General features: G+C 56.8%; 1 protein-coding gene across 2 annotated transcripts; it reads right to left on the bottom strand.

Moving 5' to 3' along the window:
• Nucleotides 1-9,501: 9,501 nt before the first annotated feature.
• EXOSC4 (exosome component 4) lies at nt 9,502-12,726 on the bottom strand. Of its 2 annotated transcripts, none has more exons than XM_084619100.1 (3): nt 12,527-12,726; nt 10,974-11,180; nt 9,502-10,343 (listed from the first exon to the last, which is right to left on the bottom strand). In XM_084619100.1, the coding sequence occupies exons 1-3, from the start codon at nt 12,695-12,697 to the stop codon at nt 9,984-9,986; spliced, it is 738 nt and encodes a 245-aa protein (XP_084475226.1). In that variant the 5' UTR covers nt 12,698-12,726; the 3' UTR covers nt 9,502-9,983. The 2 variants fall into 2 exon arrangements, with proteins under 2 accessions (XP_084475226.1, XP_084475227.1); XM_084619101.1 differs by having other exon boundaries at nt 12,626-12,726.
• Nucleotides 12,727-17,410: the final 4,684 nt, after the last annotated feature.

Raw genomic sequence — 17,410 nt, 5'->3', positions numbered from 1 at the left:
CTGCAGACCCACGCTGAGCTCTCCTGTTCTGCTTGCCGGAGATTCCTGGGGATAGGTGTCAGTGGCTCAGTCCTTGGGGCTTCCATTGTCTTTGTGGACTCTCCATTGACGAGGGTTGGGTGCAGCCAGCCCTTTAATCACCCATTCATTCAACCCCAGTGACCCAACACTTCATCTCTCCTGCCGTGCCCCAAGAGCAGATTTAACACTTTGGCAATGGGTAACAATGCAAAGTACAGAGGGAAACTGAGGCACCCATAGGAAGCAGAAAAATATTACAGAAAGTTTCTATTTCATCACAGCTTGTCTACAAAGCTCTCTGCAGCTGCATGAGGAGCTTGCGTGTTACAGCAAAGTGAGTGTGACATCATTAAATAACCACATGGGTCATCATCCCAAAGGTGTTTAACAGCCGCATACAGTAGCTTTAAGCAAGGTCAGGTAGTAAGAGTGTCTACAGCAGTGCTCACGGAGTGCATATTTGCTGATGATCATCACTTCGTTCTGCTTGGACTGGAGAGAGGGAAGAAAATCCAAGTGTTGGGTTAGTTACCCAAGCAGTGATTGCGATTCACAACACAGAGGACATGAAAAAAGAGACCCAGTACCAGGGATTAATTACATCACTCCCAAACTGTTTCAAGGAGATTAACAGGAAATCAGACCCTTTCTCCCAAAGTCAGAGTATTGAGCCACCCCATAATGGGAAAGACTAACGGAGAAAACTCGCTCTGTGGGAATTGCCATCAGAAGTCCAAAGGGCTTAGCCTAAATGCCAGACGTCAGACAAGAAGGGAACGAAGAGAAAGGGTGGAAAAGAATCTTAACTCCTGGAGGTGGAAGTTCCATTTTTCCAGGTGCAAATCACCATAACTCCCAAACATGCTCGTGTAACACAATGGGTGTAGGTTCCACCAGTTAGGACACACATGTATTAGGGATATCGACCGTTGGGCTTCAGGGAGTAAGGCAGACACGGCCTGCCTGGGATTATTCAGAGTTAGTGTTTAATGGTTCCAGTCAGGACCCTGTGTGTCCTGTGTGGTGCAAGGTGTCACGAACTACATCTGTATTCCTCACTCGTGGTCCAGCAAGGGCACCGTCTCCTCAGCTTTCACCTCCTTGTGTCTCTCTCCCTTCTGATCAGGGTTTTTCCAGGCACAGTCCACTGCCTATCCTGTGAATGCCCGAGCAAGTCAGATGGCCGACACAGGCTACTCTGCTTTGCCTCCAGAGGCTATGCACCGTGTAATTGCCTATAGTTATAAGTTACCACACAGCTCTTTCTAAGCAAGCACATTTATTCTTAAGGTGAAAGCATGAGAGAGAAAAGACTTTAAAACAATAAAAGAACCTCCATGCATGCCAATAAGCTGACCAGAAATCACCCCCAACTTCAGCTCGGGCTCTGGGAAGAGTCAGTGCTTCAAACTCCACCATAGGGGGAGGAGGGGGGGTTATGGTTACAAGTTCATAACAGCTGTTAGCTCAGAACAAGAGCCCCCATGAACAGGTCAAGTCCTTCGAATCCGTCTCAGGAAGGATTGGGGCCTCCCTTGGTCAGACGGTCCTGTCCAGTTGCTGGATCAGAAAGAAGGCCCCAAGTCAGTTTAAATGCAGATTATTTGTCCAAAAGCCCTTTGTTTGTCTTTTGGTCTCCAGGGACTCCAGTGTGAACCAGTATACGTAAGCCTGTCCAGGTGGGGGTACCTCTTGGGAGGTGAATTTGCCCAGTCACTCCCCACTGTTCTGAGCTCCTGGGGGGCTGTGGTCCCTCTCCCCCAGGGAATTAAACACAGACCCTGGCGCACAATGAAACATAAACTCAGGGGTGAAAGTAAGTTGAGTGACTTACTGGTATGCTGGGGCCAGCTCTGGCCCCTGGAAGGGGCGGGGCCTAGGGCAGAAGGGGCGGGGCTGAGGGGAGTCAGAGCCAGCCCACCCTGTAAGGTAAGTGCCCCCCCTCCTTCTTCCCCTCCCCCCTCCTCTACTGGAGTAGCAGCAGCAGCACCGGGCTCCGGGGGCTATTTAAAGGGCCCGGGGCTCCCCTGCTTTTATTGCCCTGGTCCTTTAATTAGCTGCCGGAGCCACCCGGGAGAAGCGGTGGGCTCCAGCGGCTATTGAAAGGACCGGGGCGGCAGAGGCAGCTGGAGCCCCGGCCCTTTCAATAGCCCTTGGAGCCCCCGCTTGGAAGCTGGAGGGAACGACAGTATCTGATTGTGTCCAGGAACCTCACAAAGAATCCCTTTTATACTCATCACGACTGAATCCTGCTCCTTCCCTACTGTGAGAAACACTCAAAGGAAGATGCCGCTGCACTCGGCTGGACTACAGGAGCCTGTTGGCTGGATACCAACTAAGGGCGGAGCAACTGAGCTCTCAGGTGTATCTAATGAGAACGACCTGGGGCTGGAAGACATCCCTGCAAATACCAAAACTCAGGAGCCACCGAGGCTGGAACAGGAAAGCTTGGCGTGGCCGAGGATAAATAAGACGAATCAGAGAAAGGTTCTCCGGAGACTGAATGAGACTGAGTATGGTGGAGGAGTGGCACATGGTACGGACTGAGTGCTTTTCGCGCTGACCTACAAAGAGGTGTTCACGGAGTCCTGCACAGGAGACTGCTGACATGGGCACAGGACGACCAGGCATCATGCGATGAGGGGGGAGATGAGCCCTGGGTTACAGCTCTGCAATTACAGAGTAAATGGCTCCTGCTCAGTTGCACAACTCCATCCCACTTCCCAGTTGTGAGTCGGGTGGGAGGGGGTAAGGTCACATGTACGGGCTGTGCTGGAGTTCTCCTTCTTCCATCCGTGGGTGGCGCTGCGTCCGCCCATGAGAAGCATTCACATACGGCAGAACAGCACAAGAAGTAGGAAGTTGTGACTGGGGAATGTGGGAGAAATACAACTTAAGAACATCAGAACGGCCAGACTGAGTCAGACCAAAGGTCCATCTAGCCCAGGATCCTGTCTGCCAACGGTGGCCAGTGCCAGGTGCCCCAGAGGGAGTGAACAGAACAGGGAATCATCAAGTGATCCATCCCCTGTCACCCAATCCCAGCTTCTGCCAAACAGAGGCCAGGGACACCATCCCTGCCCATCCTGCCTAATAGCCATTGGTGGACCTCTCCCTCGTGAACTTACCTAGTTCTTTTTTGAACCCTGTTATAGTCTGGGTCTCCACAACATCCTCTGGCAAGGAGTTCCACAGGTTGACTGCGTGTCATATGAAGAAATACTTCCTTTGGTTCGTTTTAAACCTGCTGCCTATACAAGATCATTGGGACCCCATTATGGCTCAAATAGCTCAGCTCTATATCACTGCTTGTGGTAGATGACCGTGGTGAGGGAGCATGGTAGCAGGTACTCAGAATGGATGGAGGTATACACACTTGCCTCTGCCTGGTAGATATTATAATATAATATCTAATTATAATATATTATATTATAATATTAATTATATTATATTATCAGAACATAATCCCACTTTATCACAATTACTGCTTTGCATAGGGTCTGATCCTTCCAGTGCTTTCAGCTCGCCACTGATGCAAGCCGGAGTTCAGAATGCCGAGCAGCCTCCAGATTGTCTCTGGGCTGGTGTGGCGAAGTCCCACTGGGACTAGTCTACCTGGAAAGTAAAGCAAGCAGGAGGGAAAAGATAATACAATGATTCTTTCAGCCTCTCCGGGCGGGGCCCACCTGGCACCCAGGTTCCTCCCCGGGCCTGGAACAGGGCCAGCCCCCGGCCGGCTGCAGTGACATGGGCTGGGCAGGGACCAGGCGGGGGGTCACTGGTGTATCGCACCCACCTCGGGGGGGGGGGTCACTCGTGTATCACGCCCGCCTGAGGGGGTCACTCGTGTATCGCACCCACCTCTGGGGGGGTCACTTGTGTGTCGCACCCACCTCCGTGGGGTCACTCGCGTGTCACACTCACCTCGGGGGGGGGTCACTCGTGTATCGCAGGAGAGTGAGTTTGTGTGTGTGGTTTTTGGAGGGGGGTGAGGGAGTGAGAGAACCTGGATTTGTGCAGGAAGTGGCCCACCTTGATTATCATACACATTGTGAAGAGAGTTGTCACTTTGGATGGGCTATTACCAGCAGGAGAGTGAGTTTGTGTGTGGGGGGGCAGAGGGTGAGAAAACCTGGATTTGTGCTGGAAATGGCCCAACTTGATGATCACTTTAGATAAGCTATTACCAGCAGGACAGTGGGGTGGGAGGAGGTATTGGTTCATGGTCTCTGTGTATATAATGTCTTCTGCCGTTTCCACAGTATGCATCCGATGAAGTGAGCTGAAGCTCATGAAAGCTTCTGCTCAAATAAATTGGTTAGTCTCTAAGGTGCCACAAGTCCTCCTTTTCTTTTTTGCAAATACAGACTAACACGGCTGTTACTCTGAAACACCTCAGGGGGGTCACTGGTGTATCGCACCCACCTCGGGGGGGGTCACTCTGTTACAGAGACAAAACTGCAGAGGGTCGTTTCAGGGGACAAGACAAGATGTCACGTTTATTATCACACAATTTGATTTATGACCAATAACTAATACCTAATACCTATGTACACACACACACACACGCCCCCGCCCCTCCCACACACTCCCCCAAATGTTCTGCAGCTGCAGTATAGTTACCAGTCCTGAATGTAGCTTGGGTTCGTGGCTTGGGTTTGTAGCTTGTGGCGGCTCACTGGCCAGGAAAGCCGGGCACAAGGAAGAGCTGGGTCTCTGTTGGGCATGCACCGATGCCCTTCCATGTTGGCAGCAGAATGTTACCCTCCAAAATCTTCCATCTCATCCATCCTTTTCGTAGGCTTCAGTTTGAATCCAGAGTCTACAGGTCTTGCTGTGTCAGGCTGCCTCTGGGTCCGGTGTGACTGATCCCCCGCCAATTGCAGATGTGACTTTCAGCCTAGGACCTGGCTCTGATGTTTCTTCAATTGTACTTTTGTTCTTTTCTTTTGAGGGTGGACTCTTCTTGCTTTGTCAGGGCTGTTGTCTGCATCTTCAGCCCTTGGTGTTTACACTTTATTTCATCAGGACAGGCTGGGACTGGAGGTTGATTCCATCATCCATCCATCCCTCATCCCCACATCTAAACTACACTAGTCAGATTACAGCAGGGTTTAGCAAAAACGAAGTGAGCATTTTAAAATGGGTTACAACATGGACATGTGTCAGGAATGGCAAATAGGGAGCAGAAGTTCCAATATAGACAAGTATAATGAATGACAAACAGTGAGCAGAAGTTACAATGTTGAAGCAGTGCAAGTTTCAGTGATTTAAGCAGCAATTGGATTGAAAGTGAAACTCAATTAGCCAGTTATTGGGGTAACCAGTTTTATGAATGAATGTTGTTTCATTCATAAAACTTTGCTTATGAAGTTATATTCATAAAGTGAACTAAAAACAATTTAATTGATCAGTTCTACAACTCGTGTATCGCTCCCACCTCGGGGGGGGGGTGTCACTTGTGTATCGCACCCACCTTGGGGGGGGAAAGCGAAACGCAGCGTCTCCCCCACCCCCGGCAGAGGCGGGGCCACGATACCAGCTGTTCCCGGGTCTTTCCAGGAGCCTGGACCCCGGGACGGGCCGGCTATGGCTCTAGGGCAGCCGGACACTGGCGCGTTACTGAGGTTGGGGACAGCTCGGCCCCCATGCTGGGGGGGAACAGCCCCTGCAGAAGCAGTGGGGGCCGGTGTGGGCGGGGCCAGCGGGCATGGCGCGGCGGGCCTCCCCATGGGTTGAGAGAGCGGGGCGAGTGAGGGCGGGGGGCGGCTGGGCAGTGGGAACTCATACTTACCTGGCAGGGGAGATACCATGATCACGAAGGTGGTTTTCCCAGGGCGAGGCTCATCCATTGCACTGCGGGTGTGCTTTCCCTACTTTTGCACTCAGTACAGGAAAACGAGAATTGAGAGGTAAGCTGTGCAGGGAACTCTTCCTCAACTTGCACTCCACTCCCCAAGGGCCTTTTGGGATCTTTTATGGACTCCAGGTTTCATTTGATTTCCAAGGTTTGTGGCCTCATTAATTAGCCATCCATGGACCTGGACCCCAATGTGGAAGGGGTCAGCCTGGCAGACGCCATCACCTTCCAGCAGGGCTGGTGAGTGTGGCAGGGGGCAGGGTGTGAGGGAGTGGGTCTCTGGAGGTGTGTGAAGGTCTGCAGGCCAGTGGGGGGTCTCTTGGAGGGAGGTTCGGCGGGGGGGGCTGCTGGGCATAGCAATTGCAGGGGATGCTGGGCATAGGGAGCCGGAGGCTGTGTGGCGTGGCATGGGCCCACCCCAGAGGGGAAAGGGCAGGCTGGCAGCACAGGGCCAGGCGGGCCAGTGTGCGTCTGGCAACTGCTGGTTTGTATACAGTGTCCTTGCACTGGGCTGGGCAGAGTGGGGCTGGCCCCACCATGCTATACCCCATTGCCCCTGGCTGGCCCCTTGCTCTGGGGACTGGCTTCCCCACGCCATGCTCCTTTGCCCCCATGGGGGTCCACAAAAGGTTAATCTGGCCCTGCCCAGGAGTCCCAGCTCCCAGTCCCACGCTCCTCCTCGAGCCTGGCTCCCAGCCTGTCCCCCCCAACTGTAACCACTAGACTTCACCTCCCCACCACCCCCCGAGCCAGGACAGAGGCCGGGGGCAGGGCAGGTCTAGCCCCACAGGTCACCACACACCTTGGGCACTCCATCATTATTACAAGCTTTGAAGCAGCAGCCAGGTGCCCCCATCATGGACCTGGACCCCAATGTGGAAGGCACTAGACAAATCCAGAACACAGACAGCTCCTGCCCCAAGCTGCTGCTCTAAGGATAAGGCCAGAGACATGAGGTGGGTCCAGACTGATGGACAGGGAGCACCAGGGTATGACACACTGCTCAGCCTGAGGCTGTGGCCTGGAGCTTTCTATAGCCATCCCAGCAAAGAGGAGCTTCAGACGCAGGGCCCAGGGTTCCCATGCTGGGGAGAGGTGACCCCACTGGAAGGGAAGTGTGGTTGGTATCTGACTGCAAGGGGGAGGGACGAGGTATGGTCCCTGGGTGACTGCGCAGGGGGGATGATGACAAATGGTCCCTGGGTGACTGCGGGGGAGGACAGAGGACAGACAAGGTATGATCCCCAGGTGACCTCGGCACTGCAAGGCATGATGCCTAGCCAGTCCTCCCCAGGAAGCCCAAAGTCTGAGGGGGGCTCTCACTGCCAGCCCAGCCTGTGCCAGGGCAGCTCAAGGCTCACCCCGCCAGCATGCAAGTCTTGCTCAGGCTCGTTCCATGTACTCAGTAACATGGACCGATTCATTCAGACGTTCTAAAGCCAAACTGTACTGAGGGGCGCCTGCCTGCAGGGCACGGGGCCAGGATGTGCTAGGATGGAAACACCAGAACCCCTGCAACCCGTTCAAAGGTATCTAATGCTGCCACGCCCAAGAGTAGGGAACCAGGCAGGGGCCCATCCTGCTCACGCTGCAGTGTGGGATCATGACACTTCTGCCTGGCACCACATAACAGCCATCTCCAGAGGAACCCCAGCCTTCTATGGCCACAGACAGGCTGGAGCAGACCAGTTCCAGGTTGGCTTTGCCAGGTGGCTCGTGGGCCAGGAGCCTGGTCATCATTCCATCAACTGAGAGGTCTCACAATGAGAGAAGGTGGGGAGGCAATCTCTCTTGTATCGGACCAGCTGCAGTTGGTGGAAGAGAAGCTTTCGAGCCACACAGAGCTCTTCTCCTGGTCAGGCGTTACCCAGGCACTGCTGTTAAATCATTGTGTCCCATGCCAGGGGGGACAGCGCCTCCCTGCAGCTGGTTTGCTGGCTGCCAGGTCCTGACGAGGGTCTGGCTGGATGCTGTCTGCTGCTGATAAATGCATGTTAACAAAAACACTGTTTTAACCCATTCCTTACCCTGCCTCTGCTGCAGCCAGTGCTGCCTCTGTTGGTGACAGGACACTGGGCTAGAAGGGCCCTGGGCCAACCCAGTTTACTAAATCTGGTGTTAAACAAAATCCCTTCTTCACAAGCTGCTGTATTCACCCTTGCACCATGGCTGCTTCTGCAGCCACCACAGGCTTCCAGCTCCCATGAGACCTGAGTTTACAACGTAAAGTTCAAGCAGAAACTAATGGTTTCAAGTTGCAGTGGGGGAGGTTTAGGTTGGATATTAGGAAAAACTTTTTCACTAAGAGGGTGGTGAAACACTGGAATGCGTTACCTAGGGAGGTGGTAGAATCTCCTTCCTTAGAGGTTTTTAAGGTCAGGCTTGACAAAGCCCTGGCTGGGATGATTTAACTGGGAATTGGTCCTGCTTTGAGCAGGGGGTTGGACTAGATGACCTTCTGGGGTCCCTTCCAACCCTGATATTCTATGATTCTATGATAATGCCCCCCTCCATTTAAATACAAACTACTCTCACAGCATGCCCTGCTCATCCTGCAGCACAAAGGCAGACTGTGCCTTTAAGGTCAGCATGGAGGGCACTCGCACAACCCCTCTCCCTGTGCCAGTTGCAAGGGTGTTAGGTGCAATTGCACCAGAGGCCTTCCCCTTCCTGGGGAACCCTTGCTCTAGTCTAGTGCCAAGGAGCTGAGTGGTGTTTACACAGGTGGGCCATTCGGCAGGCCGAGCGCGATCTCCTCAAACACGAGATGCCCAGAAGATAAAGGGGCACAGCTTGTGCAGTGGGGCCACTGAGTACGTACCCCAGAGCACTCCCAGGCGGCAGGGAGTTTCTGTAAAAAGGGAAATTCCACAGAACAAACACGGTGCTCATTGAACCGTAATGTTTGGGAACCAAAGAGTTAAAGCAGGAAGCTCCTGGCTCCTCACAAGACCCCAACATTCCCAAAAGCCATGGAACCTTCCCCCACCTGCTCTGCCAGGGGCTCAGAACCCAGCCCATGTACTGACTGTACCCCAGGTGGGTGTAGGTGCAATGGCCGGGGGCGGGGGGGGGGCACTGAGGCTCAGAATGTACCAGGCTATCAAGCATTTGAGCTCCTCTGGGCAGATGGGTGCTGGGAAAGCCCAAGGCAAGGGCTACTCATCAGCTGGGAATGGCTTTCCCAGACCAGACCCGACCACTGCCCTTGTGCCAGAAGCACTGGGAGCTTCACCAGCACGGAGCTTGGCAGGCCAGAGAGCGATGGTGCCAGCAGGCAGGGAGTTCCTGGCACTGGGGTCACAACTGCCCGTGGTGTTTGAGGACCCTGTCTAGGGACTGTAGAGCTGCCATACCAATGCCGGGAGCAGCCTGCAGCAGAGGGGATGCCTAGGCTGGGAGGTTCACAGCAGACTCCAGCTCACATAGGGTCACTCCTGGGAACTGCCACAGGCAGGAACCCTGGCACAATGGAGACTGATATCGCAGAGCACCAGTCCTTCCTCCAGCACCTGGGAACTGCAAGACTTCAATTCTGATGTATCCCCACCAGCACTGTTTGCCCTTTGCCCTGCACTCAGCCAGAGGGGCAGGCTCCCTTTGCAAGTACAAAATACGACTTGTGCCAGAACAACGTTTTATTTAGAGCGTTTTTATAAAAAGGAACTGCCACTGATACCTGGGGACTGAGCAGCTCCTGCCCCAAGCCATGGGACAGCTGACTACTGGGATGCACGCCCCAGCGCCCGCGGCCCCTAGGAGAATGAGTGGGCCCAAAGCCCAGGTGTAGGCAGCCAGAGCTACAGACACGGGTAGCAGAGTCAGGGCCCATCACCCAGCGAGAGACACCAGGTTTTACAGCCAATGGCAAGACGTTCAAATGTACCAACGTGATGTTACCACCAGCAGAGGAGCTCAGCCTGGGCCCAGCACAGACGTTGACATTGGGGCGTAACAGAACCAGGCTGCTGGACGAAAGGGCACATTGCTGGCATGGGCAATGGCTGCTGGACCGATCCCTTGCTGAGGCCAGGGCAGTGCTCCCTGCCCCCATGCACTGAGTCACATGCAGCGCTGGTCCTAGGCACACATGCCTGTGTGCTCACTCCCCCAGCAGCGTGGTGACCTCGTGCACGTGGTCACGCACCACCTGGTCCAGCACGGCGTACATGTCCTTGCAGGCCTTGCTGGCAGCCTCCATGACTTGCTCCAGATGGTCCTCGTGCAGCCGCGAGTTCATCTCCAGCAGGGCAATCTGGTCCGACTTGGGCAGCAGAGCGAGGGCTACCTGGGGCCCGCCGGCTGCCTCCTCCACATAGTTGAGGTCGGCCAGCGGCGTGTCCTCGATGAAGCCGGCAGAGCAGGCGCACACGTAGTCTCGCATGGGGATGCCTGCGTCGATGGTGGCCAGCGTGGCTGCATTCACGCAGGCACAGTAATTCCCACCGTCTGCCTGCAGGATCTGGGGAGGCACAGTGCTTAGCACAGAGGGCAGAGCAGGCTGCACCCACCCACTCAAGGGACCTGTGTCTGGCCCCACGGAGTTCAGAGCTAGACCCGGCATGCCCTCAACCCTCCTTGGTGATCAGTCACCTGCTCAAGACACAGTACAAGCCCTGTGTAAACTCCTGCTGTTGCTGTCTGAGCAGGCGGTGGCACTAGTAGGGCAGTGAGCAGAATGCACTGTGGCTGATCCCAGCCTGAACTCCACACAAACAACCCTCCTCACATTGGTGCACGAGCCAATGCCCCAGCCAGGCGAGTGCCCCCCACATAGATCACCGCCCCCTGCCCCAATGGCTCAGCTGACAGTTCCTTGTGCCCCTTGGTCACACCATACTGCTCCCCAACATGCTCCCTGGGCCCAAGGCCCTTGTAGCAATGGGCAAGGTTTGAGCCCCCTTCCCACCTGCTCCAGGGACCTATTACAGGCATCTGGGGGGGGACATACCGCCCTGGGGTCAGCACACCAGAGAGGCAGGAAGCTGCCAGTGCTGTGTGAGGAGTTGCAGGCCACAGGAGCCAGGTGGTGCTGAGTTAACCAGTGTCAAGGCCCCATGACTTGGGGGGCCAAGGCTAGAAAACCCCCTACCTGCACGTAGATGTCGATCTGGGAGCGGGGGTACAGCTGGGTGAGGATCGCGGCCTCGAAGGTCTGCTTGAGGTGCAGCGTCATCTCACTGGACTTGCGGTCACCGTGGGGCCGGCGCTTGCGTTCCCCTGTGCTGAAGGTAGCCATGCTGTACTGACAGTTCACCAGCGCCCGGTCATGCAGGGCCTTACTGCGGGAGCCACGCATCTGCCAACAGACAGGGGCAACACAGCACGGCTAGCAGGCCACATGGTACTGCCGTGCCCTGGCAGGGGGGGCAGGGTCCTGCAGTTTGGGGGAGTCTCAGAGGGATTTGGTGGACAGGTTAGCGTGTCCTATAATATAGGGCTCGCAATACTGGGTGTTATGGACGACCCCCCATTATGGACCGGGAGGGGGACCAAGGGCACGTTTCCCTGGGGACAGGCCTGTGGAGCAGGGGGAGAGGGAATCTCTCCCATCAGTACTAGGGACTTGAGGCGCACAGTGAACTTGCTAAGGACAAAGCCCTGATGGGTCCCAGCCACAGCTGATCATCTCCGGGGAAGTGGGCTTGTTTGGTGTTTTATCCTATAGCTCGCCTTCCCCCACGCCCAGCTCCTCTATCTGACACAGGGCCAAGATGGCCAGTGCAGAGGCACAATCAGGAGTGGGGGTAACGGATGGGGGAGCAGGGCTGGAGGCCTGGACTCCTGGATCTATCTCGAGCACTGGGGGGAGCAGGACCTAGTGGTTGAGGAGACTGGGGACCCGGACTCCTGGGTTCCATGCCGGCTCGAGAGGGAGTTGGAGCTAATGGCTGGGGACCGGACTCCTGGGCTCTCAGGGGGTGGGGGGGCTAGTGGCTGGGAACCCGGACTCCTGGGTTCTCGGGGAGGGGCGGGGGGGCTCGTGGCTGGGAACCCGGACTCCTGGGTTCTCGGGGGGGGCGGGGGGGCTAGTGGCTGGGAACCCGGACTCCTGGGTTCTCGGGGGGGGCGGGGGGGCTAGTGGCTGGGAACCCGGACTCCTGGGTTCTCGGGGGGTGGGGGGGGGCTAGTGGCTGGGAAACCGGACTCCTGGGTTCTCGGGGGGTGGGGGGGGGCTAGTGGCTGGGAAACCGGACTCCTGGGTTCTCGGGGGGTGGGGGGGGGCTAGTGGCTGGGAAACCGGACTCCTGGGTTCTCGGGGGGGGGGCGGGCTCGTGGCTGGGAACCCGGACTCCTGGGTTCTCAGGGGGTGGGGGGGCTAGTGGCTGGGAACCCGGACTCCTGGGTTCTCGGGGGGGGGGGGGCTCGTGACTGGGAACCCGGACTCCTGGGTTCCATGCCGGCTCGAGAGGGAGTTGGAGCTAGTGGCTGGGAAACCGGACTCCTGGGTTCTCGGGGGGGGGCTAGTGGCTGGGAACCGGACTCCTGGGTTCTGGGGGGGGGGGGGGGGCTTGTGGCTGGGAACCCGGACTCCTGGGTTCTCGGGGGGGGACTAGTGGCTGGGAACCGGACTCCTGGGTTCTCGGGGGGGGGGCGGGCTCGTGGCTGGGGGAAGTGGGGGCCCGGACTCCCCCGCCCCCTCACCTCGTGCGGCCCGTACACCACGGCCAGCGCCTTGGTGTTGCCCTGCTCGAGGTAGGCGGAGCCGTCGGCCTGCGCGAACACCCCCATGCGCGCGCGCACCTTGCGCAGCTCCCCGGCCCGGCGCCCGTCCACGCGGTAACCCTCGTCCGACAGCAGCTCCAGGCCGGCCATGGCGCGCTCCCGGCCTGCCCCGCGCCGACCCCCCCCCGCTCCCGGCCTGCCCCGCGCCGAGCCCACAGCCCCCCCCCCGCTCCCGGCCTGCCCCGCGCCGAGCCCCCCCCGCTCCCGGCCTGCCCCGCGCCGAGCCCCCCCCGCTCCCGGCCTGCCCCGCGCCGAGCCCACAGCCCCCCCGCCGCTCCCGGCCTGCCCCGCGCCGAGCCCACAGCCCTCCCCCCCGCTCCCGGCCTGCCCCGCGCCGAGCCCCCCCGCTCCCGGCCTGCCCCGCGCCGAGCCCACAGCCCTCCCCCCCCCGCTCCCGGCCTGCCCCGCGCCGAGCCCACAGCCCCCCTCCGCTCCCGGCCTGCCCCGCGCCGACCCCCCCCCCGCTCCCGGCCTGCCCCGCGCCGAGCCCACAGCCCTCCCCCCCCGCTCCCGGCCTGCCCCGCGCCGACCCCCCCCCCGCTCCCGGCCTGCCCCGCGCGGAGCCCACAGCCCCCCCGCCGCTCCCGGCCTGCCCCGCGCCGAATCCACAGCCCCCCCCGCTCCCGGCCTGCCCCGCGCCGACCCCCCGCCGCTCCCGGCCTGCCCCGCGCCGAGCCCACAGCCCCACCCCCCGCTCCCGGCCTGCCCCGCGCCGACCCCCCGCCGCTCCCGGCCTGCCCCGCGCCGAGCCCACAGCCCGCCCCCCCCCCTGCTCCCGGCCTGCCCCGCGCGGGACTCGTCACTGCTGTGCGCTGTCGCTGAGCCTCCTGGGTGTCTCCCCGGGCCCCAGGGGAGGCGGCGGGGCGGGGGCCGGTCTCTGGGGCGAGCGCCGCAGGGGGCCTGAGCCCCGGGCCCGCCGCGCCCCCTCGGGCGGGTTCGCCCCGTTGCGCTGGGGGCGCCGCTGCGCGCTCGGACCGCGAGCCCGGAGCGCCCGGGGCCTGGGCCGCGGCTGTCTGCGCCTTGCCGCCGGCTCCCGGGCCGGGCCCTTGGGCCAGGGGCGAACCTCCCGGCGAGCTGGTGCCGGCCCGGGTGCCCCCGGGCCCCGCGTTGCGAGCCGCCGCTTCCGAGGGCGCGAGGCCGAAGCGCCGCCGCCGCGCAGCAGGGAGCCCGGCCGCTCAGGCTCCGTCTGCCGGGCTGGCGTCCAGGCAAGAGCCCCCAGCCCCGCTCCCCAGCCCCCTGATCTTGAGCTGGGCGGCTGTTGTTTAGCTCCCAGCCAAGGAGGGGCTCTGGGCCGTTGGTTGCTCGGGCCCGTCTCCTGGCCATTGGATTTAGCCTTGTCTTTTCAGTTCCGTTGATCTGGGGACCAGGCCCAGATAGCCGGGTGACACCCACACCCGTCTCTTTGTCTGCCTGGAGAGCAAACAGCCCTTTTCCCCCTCCACCTGGCCGTGCAGCACGTGGGGGAAACTGAGGCACACGCGGGGAAACTGAAGTGCACGCGGGCTTCATAAAAATATTGCAAAATACTCCCCCCTTCGACCGTCGCCCCTTTTCCTCCTGCAAGACCAGACTTAGCAGGGTCGCTATAACGCGTGACCTGGGGAAGTTCAGGGACCTCTGTGACAAGGCCTCAGCTATAACATTTGCACTCCCCTTAACATGGGCCACTTCCATATCATAATCTTGGAAGGCCATGCTCCATCTCAGTAGCTCGGCATTTGCCCCTTTCATTTGATGCAGCCACTTCAGAGGAGAGCGGACCATACACAGGAAAGTGCAGCCCAGCCAGATACGGCTGCAGCTTTAAGAGCCCACACAATGGGCAGGCATGCCGCCTCTAGTTTAGCATAGTTTCTGCTCTGTGGGGAGCAGTTTCTTGCTCAGGTACACAGTTGGGTGGCTCTCCCCCTTAGCATCGGCTTGCATCAGCACCATGCCCAGCCTGTGAACACCAGGAAGGGCTTGTTGAAGTCTGGATTTAGAACCTCCTTCAGTGCACAGAGCCCTCTGGCACTGCTCGGTCCAGACCATCCTGTCTAACTTACCCTTCTTGCACAGTTCGGTGATGGAAGTTGCCAAGGAGCTACAGTGGGTGTGACAAAGTGGGAATGTTCTTAATATTTTCTCTGAATACTGTGTGTGCGCCTTGGTTCCCCTGTCATGAACCCCCTCCTAAAATTAGTATTTCCAGGGATTTAAGTTTAAATTTTCTCAGTGTGATGGATGTGCTGGCTTTGCTCTGCATAGCTCTTGGAAGTCCGGAACCACTGGAGAAAGTTTAAAGTCTCAGGTCTGGTTCGGCATCAAGTCTGTTTCTGTATTTCATTTTCAAATGTGCATATGAGGAAAGCGCTTTTTTGCATAAGTATGTTGTTGAAAATTGTAACAAAACTGTAGTAGCTTTTTCTGCCAGAAGGGGGTATTTGTTTCTTAAACTCAGCCAAAAGTTCATCACTGACATATATCTGAAACTCCTTTTCAGTTCGCAAAAAGAAAAGGAGGACTTGTGGCACCTTAGAGACTAACCAATTTATTTGAGCATAAGCTTTCGTGAGCTACAGCTCACTTCATCGGATGCATACTGTGGAAACTGCAGAAGACATTATATACACAGAGACCATGAAACAATACCTCCTCCCACCCCACTCTCCTGCTGGTAATAGCTTATCTAAAGTGATCACTCTCCTTACAATGTGTATGATAATCAAGTTGGGCCATTTCCAGCACAAATCTAGGTTTTCTCACATCCCCCCCCCCCCTTTTCCAAAAACCACACACACAGACTCACTCTCCTACTGGTAATAGCTTATCCAAAGTGATCACTCTCCTTACAATGTGTATGATAATCAAGTTGGGCCATTTCTAGCACAAATCCAGGTTTTCTCACCCCCCCTTCCCCCCCAAAACACACACACACAAACTCACTCTCCTGCTGGTAACAGCTTATCCAAAGTGACCACTCTTCCTACAAACCCAACCCCCCCGCCACACACAAACTCACTCTCCTGCTGGTTGGGTGAGAAAACCTGGATTTGTGCTGGAAATGGCCCACCTTGATTATCATGCACATTGTAGGGAGAAAGAAAAGGAGTACTTGTGGCACCTTAGAGACTAACCAATTTATTTGAGCATGAGCTTTCGTGAGCTACAGCTCACTTCATCAGATGCATCTGATGAAGTTGCATCTGATGAAGTGAGCTGTAGCTCACGAAAGCTCATGCTCAAATAAATTGGTTAGTCTCTAAGGTGCCACAAGTCCTCCTTTTCTTATTGAGTGCAATGTCACAATAGTATATCAAAGTTGTGTTGTTCAGGCTAGACAATAGGAACGGATCATTCCTGGCTATGGGTGGTGTTCCTTGGAGGGACCTCACAGTGTAGTGAGGGAGCTTGACTACTTTGGATATCAGTCAAGGATTTATTACTAGAATTGGTCTGATAACTGCTGAGCTGGGTCTGTGCAGGCGTGGGTTCGTTAACATCTGGAGCAGAGATCCCCCATCATGCGGTGCTTCCCTGCTTTTCTGGTCCCAGAGTTCCCTGCGGTTCTTGCCTCGGAGTCTCTGTTCTCCAATCTGTATGCTAATGGAGATGCCTCCCTGTCCCATCTTCGATGCAAATGAGCCTAGGGGAGTTGCCTTTGTTCTTGTCACCCTTGTCCCAGGGGTTGAGCTGTGTCTCCCTTGGCCTTTTCATTGCCTTTTGTAAGTCTTTCTTCTGATTGGCTTTGGTTCAGGCAGAGACAGGGGGGTGGGGAGATGGTCTTTCCTGTGTCAGACAGTCTGGGTGCTGCGCCCAGGTTCCCCAAGAACACAGGGCAGATAGGTAACATGGGCTCTGATCGTCTCCGCCTTGGCAGGCTGTGGCCATATGCGGCCACTCTACACCTTGTGGCCTGGGTACGACACCTCTGCCATCCCTGCCTTACACTTCCCAGCTTTTACCGTCAGTCCTGCCTCCTCGAGGCAGCCCAGCACCCTCCTCCCCTGGGCCACATGGTCCTCCCAGGCCTAGCTAAAGACACAGATATCATAAATGTACACCAGGGCAAAGACCTCCCTCCTCCTCAGTAACTGACCCACAAGGCGCTGGAGGGTGGCAGGTGCCCCCTTGAGGCCAAAAGGCAGGACCAGGAACTCAAAGACCCCTATGTGGTGATGAGAGCAGATTTCACCCTGGCCTCTGGGTCTAAAGGCACCTGCCAGTTGCCTTTGGTGAGATCCATGGTAGTGAGGTAATGGGCTCACACAACTTATCTAAAAAGAAAAGGAGGACTTGTGGCACCTTAGAGACTAACCAATTTATTTGAGCGTAAGCTTTCGTGAGCTACAGCTCACTTCATCGGATGCATTCAGTGGAAAATACAGTGGGGAGATTTATATACACACAGAACATGAAAACCTGGGTGTTACCATACATACACACTGTAAGGATGAAGTGAGCTGTAGCTCACGAAAGCTCATGCTCAAATAAATTGGTTAGTCTCTAAGGTGCCACAAGTACTCCTTTTCTTTTTGCAAAGACAGACTAACACGGCTGTTACTCTGAAAACTGTAAGGAGAGCGATCACTTAAGATGAGCTATTCCCAGCAGGAGAGCGGGGGGGGGGGGGGGGAGAGGAGAAAACCTTTTGTAGTGATAAGGTGGGCCGTTTCCAGCAGTTAACAGGAACGTCCGAGGAGCCGGACGGGGGGGGGGGAGGGAATAAACATGGGATAAATAAACAATAAAGATGTCAAGAATTATAACATTCATAAACCAGTCGGAGAACACTTCAATCTCTTTGGTCACTTGATTACAGAC

This window comes from Lepidochelys olivacea (genome assembly GCF_965140295.1).
Source record: "Lepidochelys olivacea isolate rLepOli2 genome assembly, chromosome: 2".
In the NCBI taxonomy this organism is placed as follows: domain Eukaryota; kingdom Metazoa; phylum Chordata; order Testudines; family Cheloniidae; genus Lepidochelys; species Lepidochelys olivacea.
Note: the sequence above shows the minus strand (reverse complement) of the source record. Positions and strands in the feature narration are given on the sequence as shown.

Coding starts and splice junctions, on each gene's coding strand:
- EXOSC4 (XM_084619100.1), bottom strand. CDS start 12,697: ATGGCCGGCCTGGAGCTGCTGTCGGACGAGGGTTACCGCGTGGACGGG. Junction 11,181..12,526: donor TGGTGTACGGGCCGCACGAG/GTGAGGGGGCGG, acceptor GTCTGTTGGCAG/ATGCGTGGCTCCCGCAGTAA. Junction 10,344..10,973: donor AGATCGACATCTACGTGCAG/GTAGGGGGTTTT, acceptor GTGCCTCCCCAG/ATCCTGCAGGCAGACGGTGG.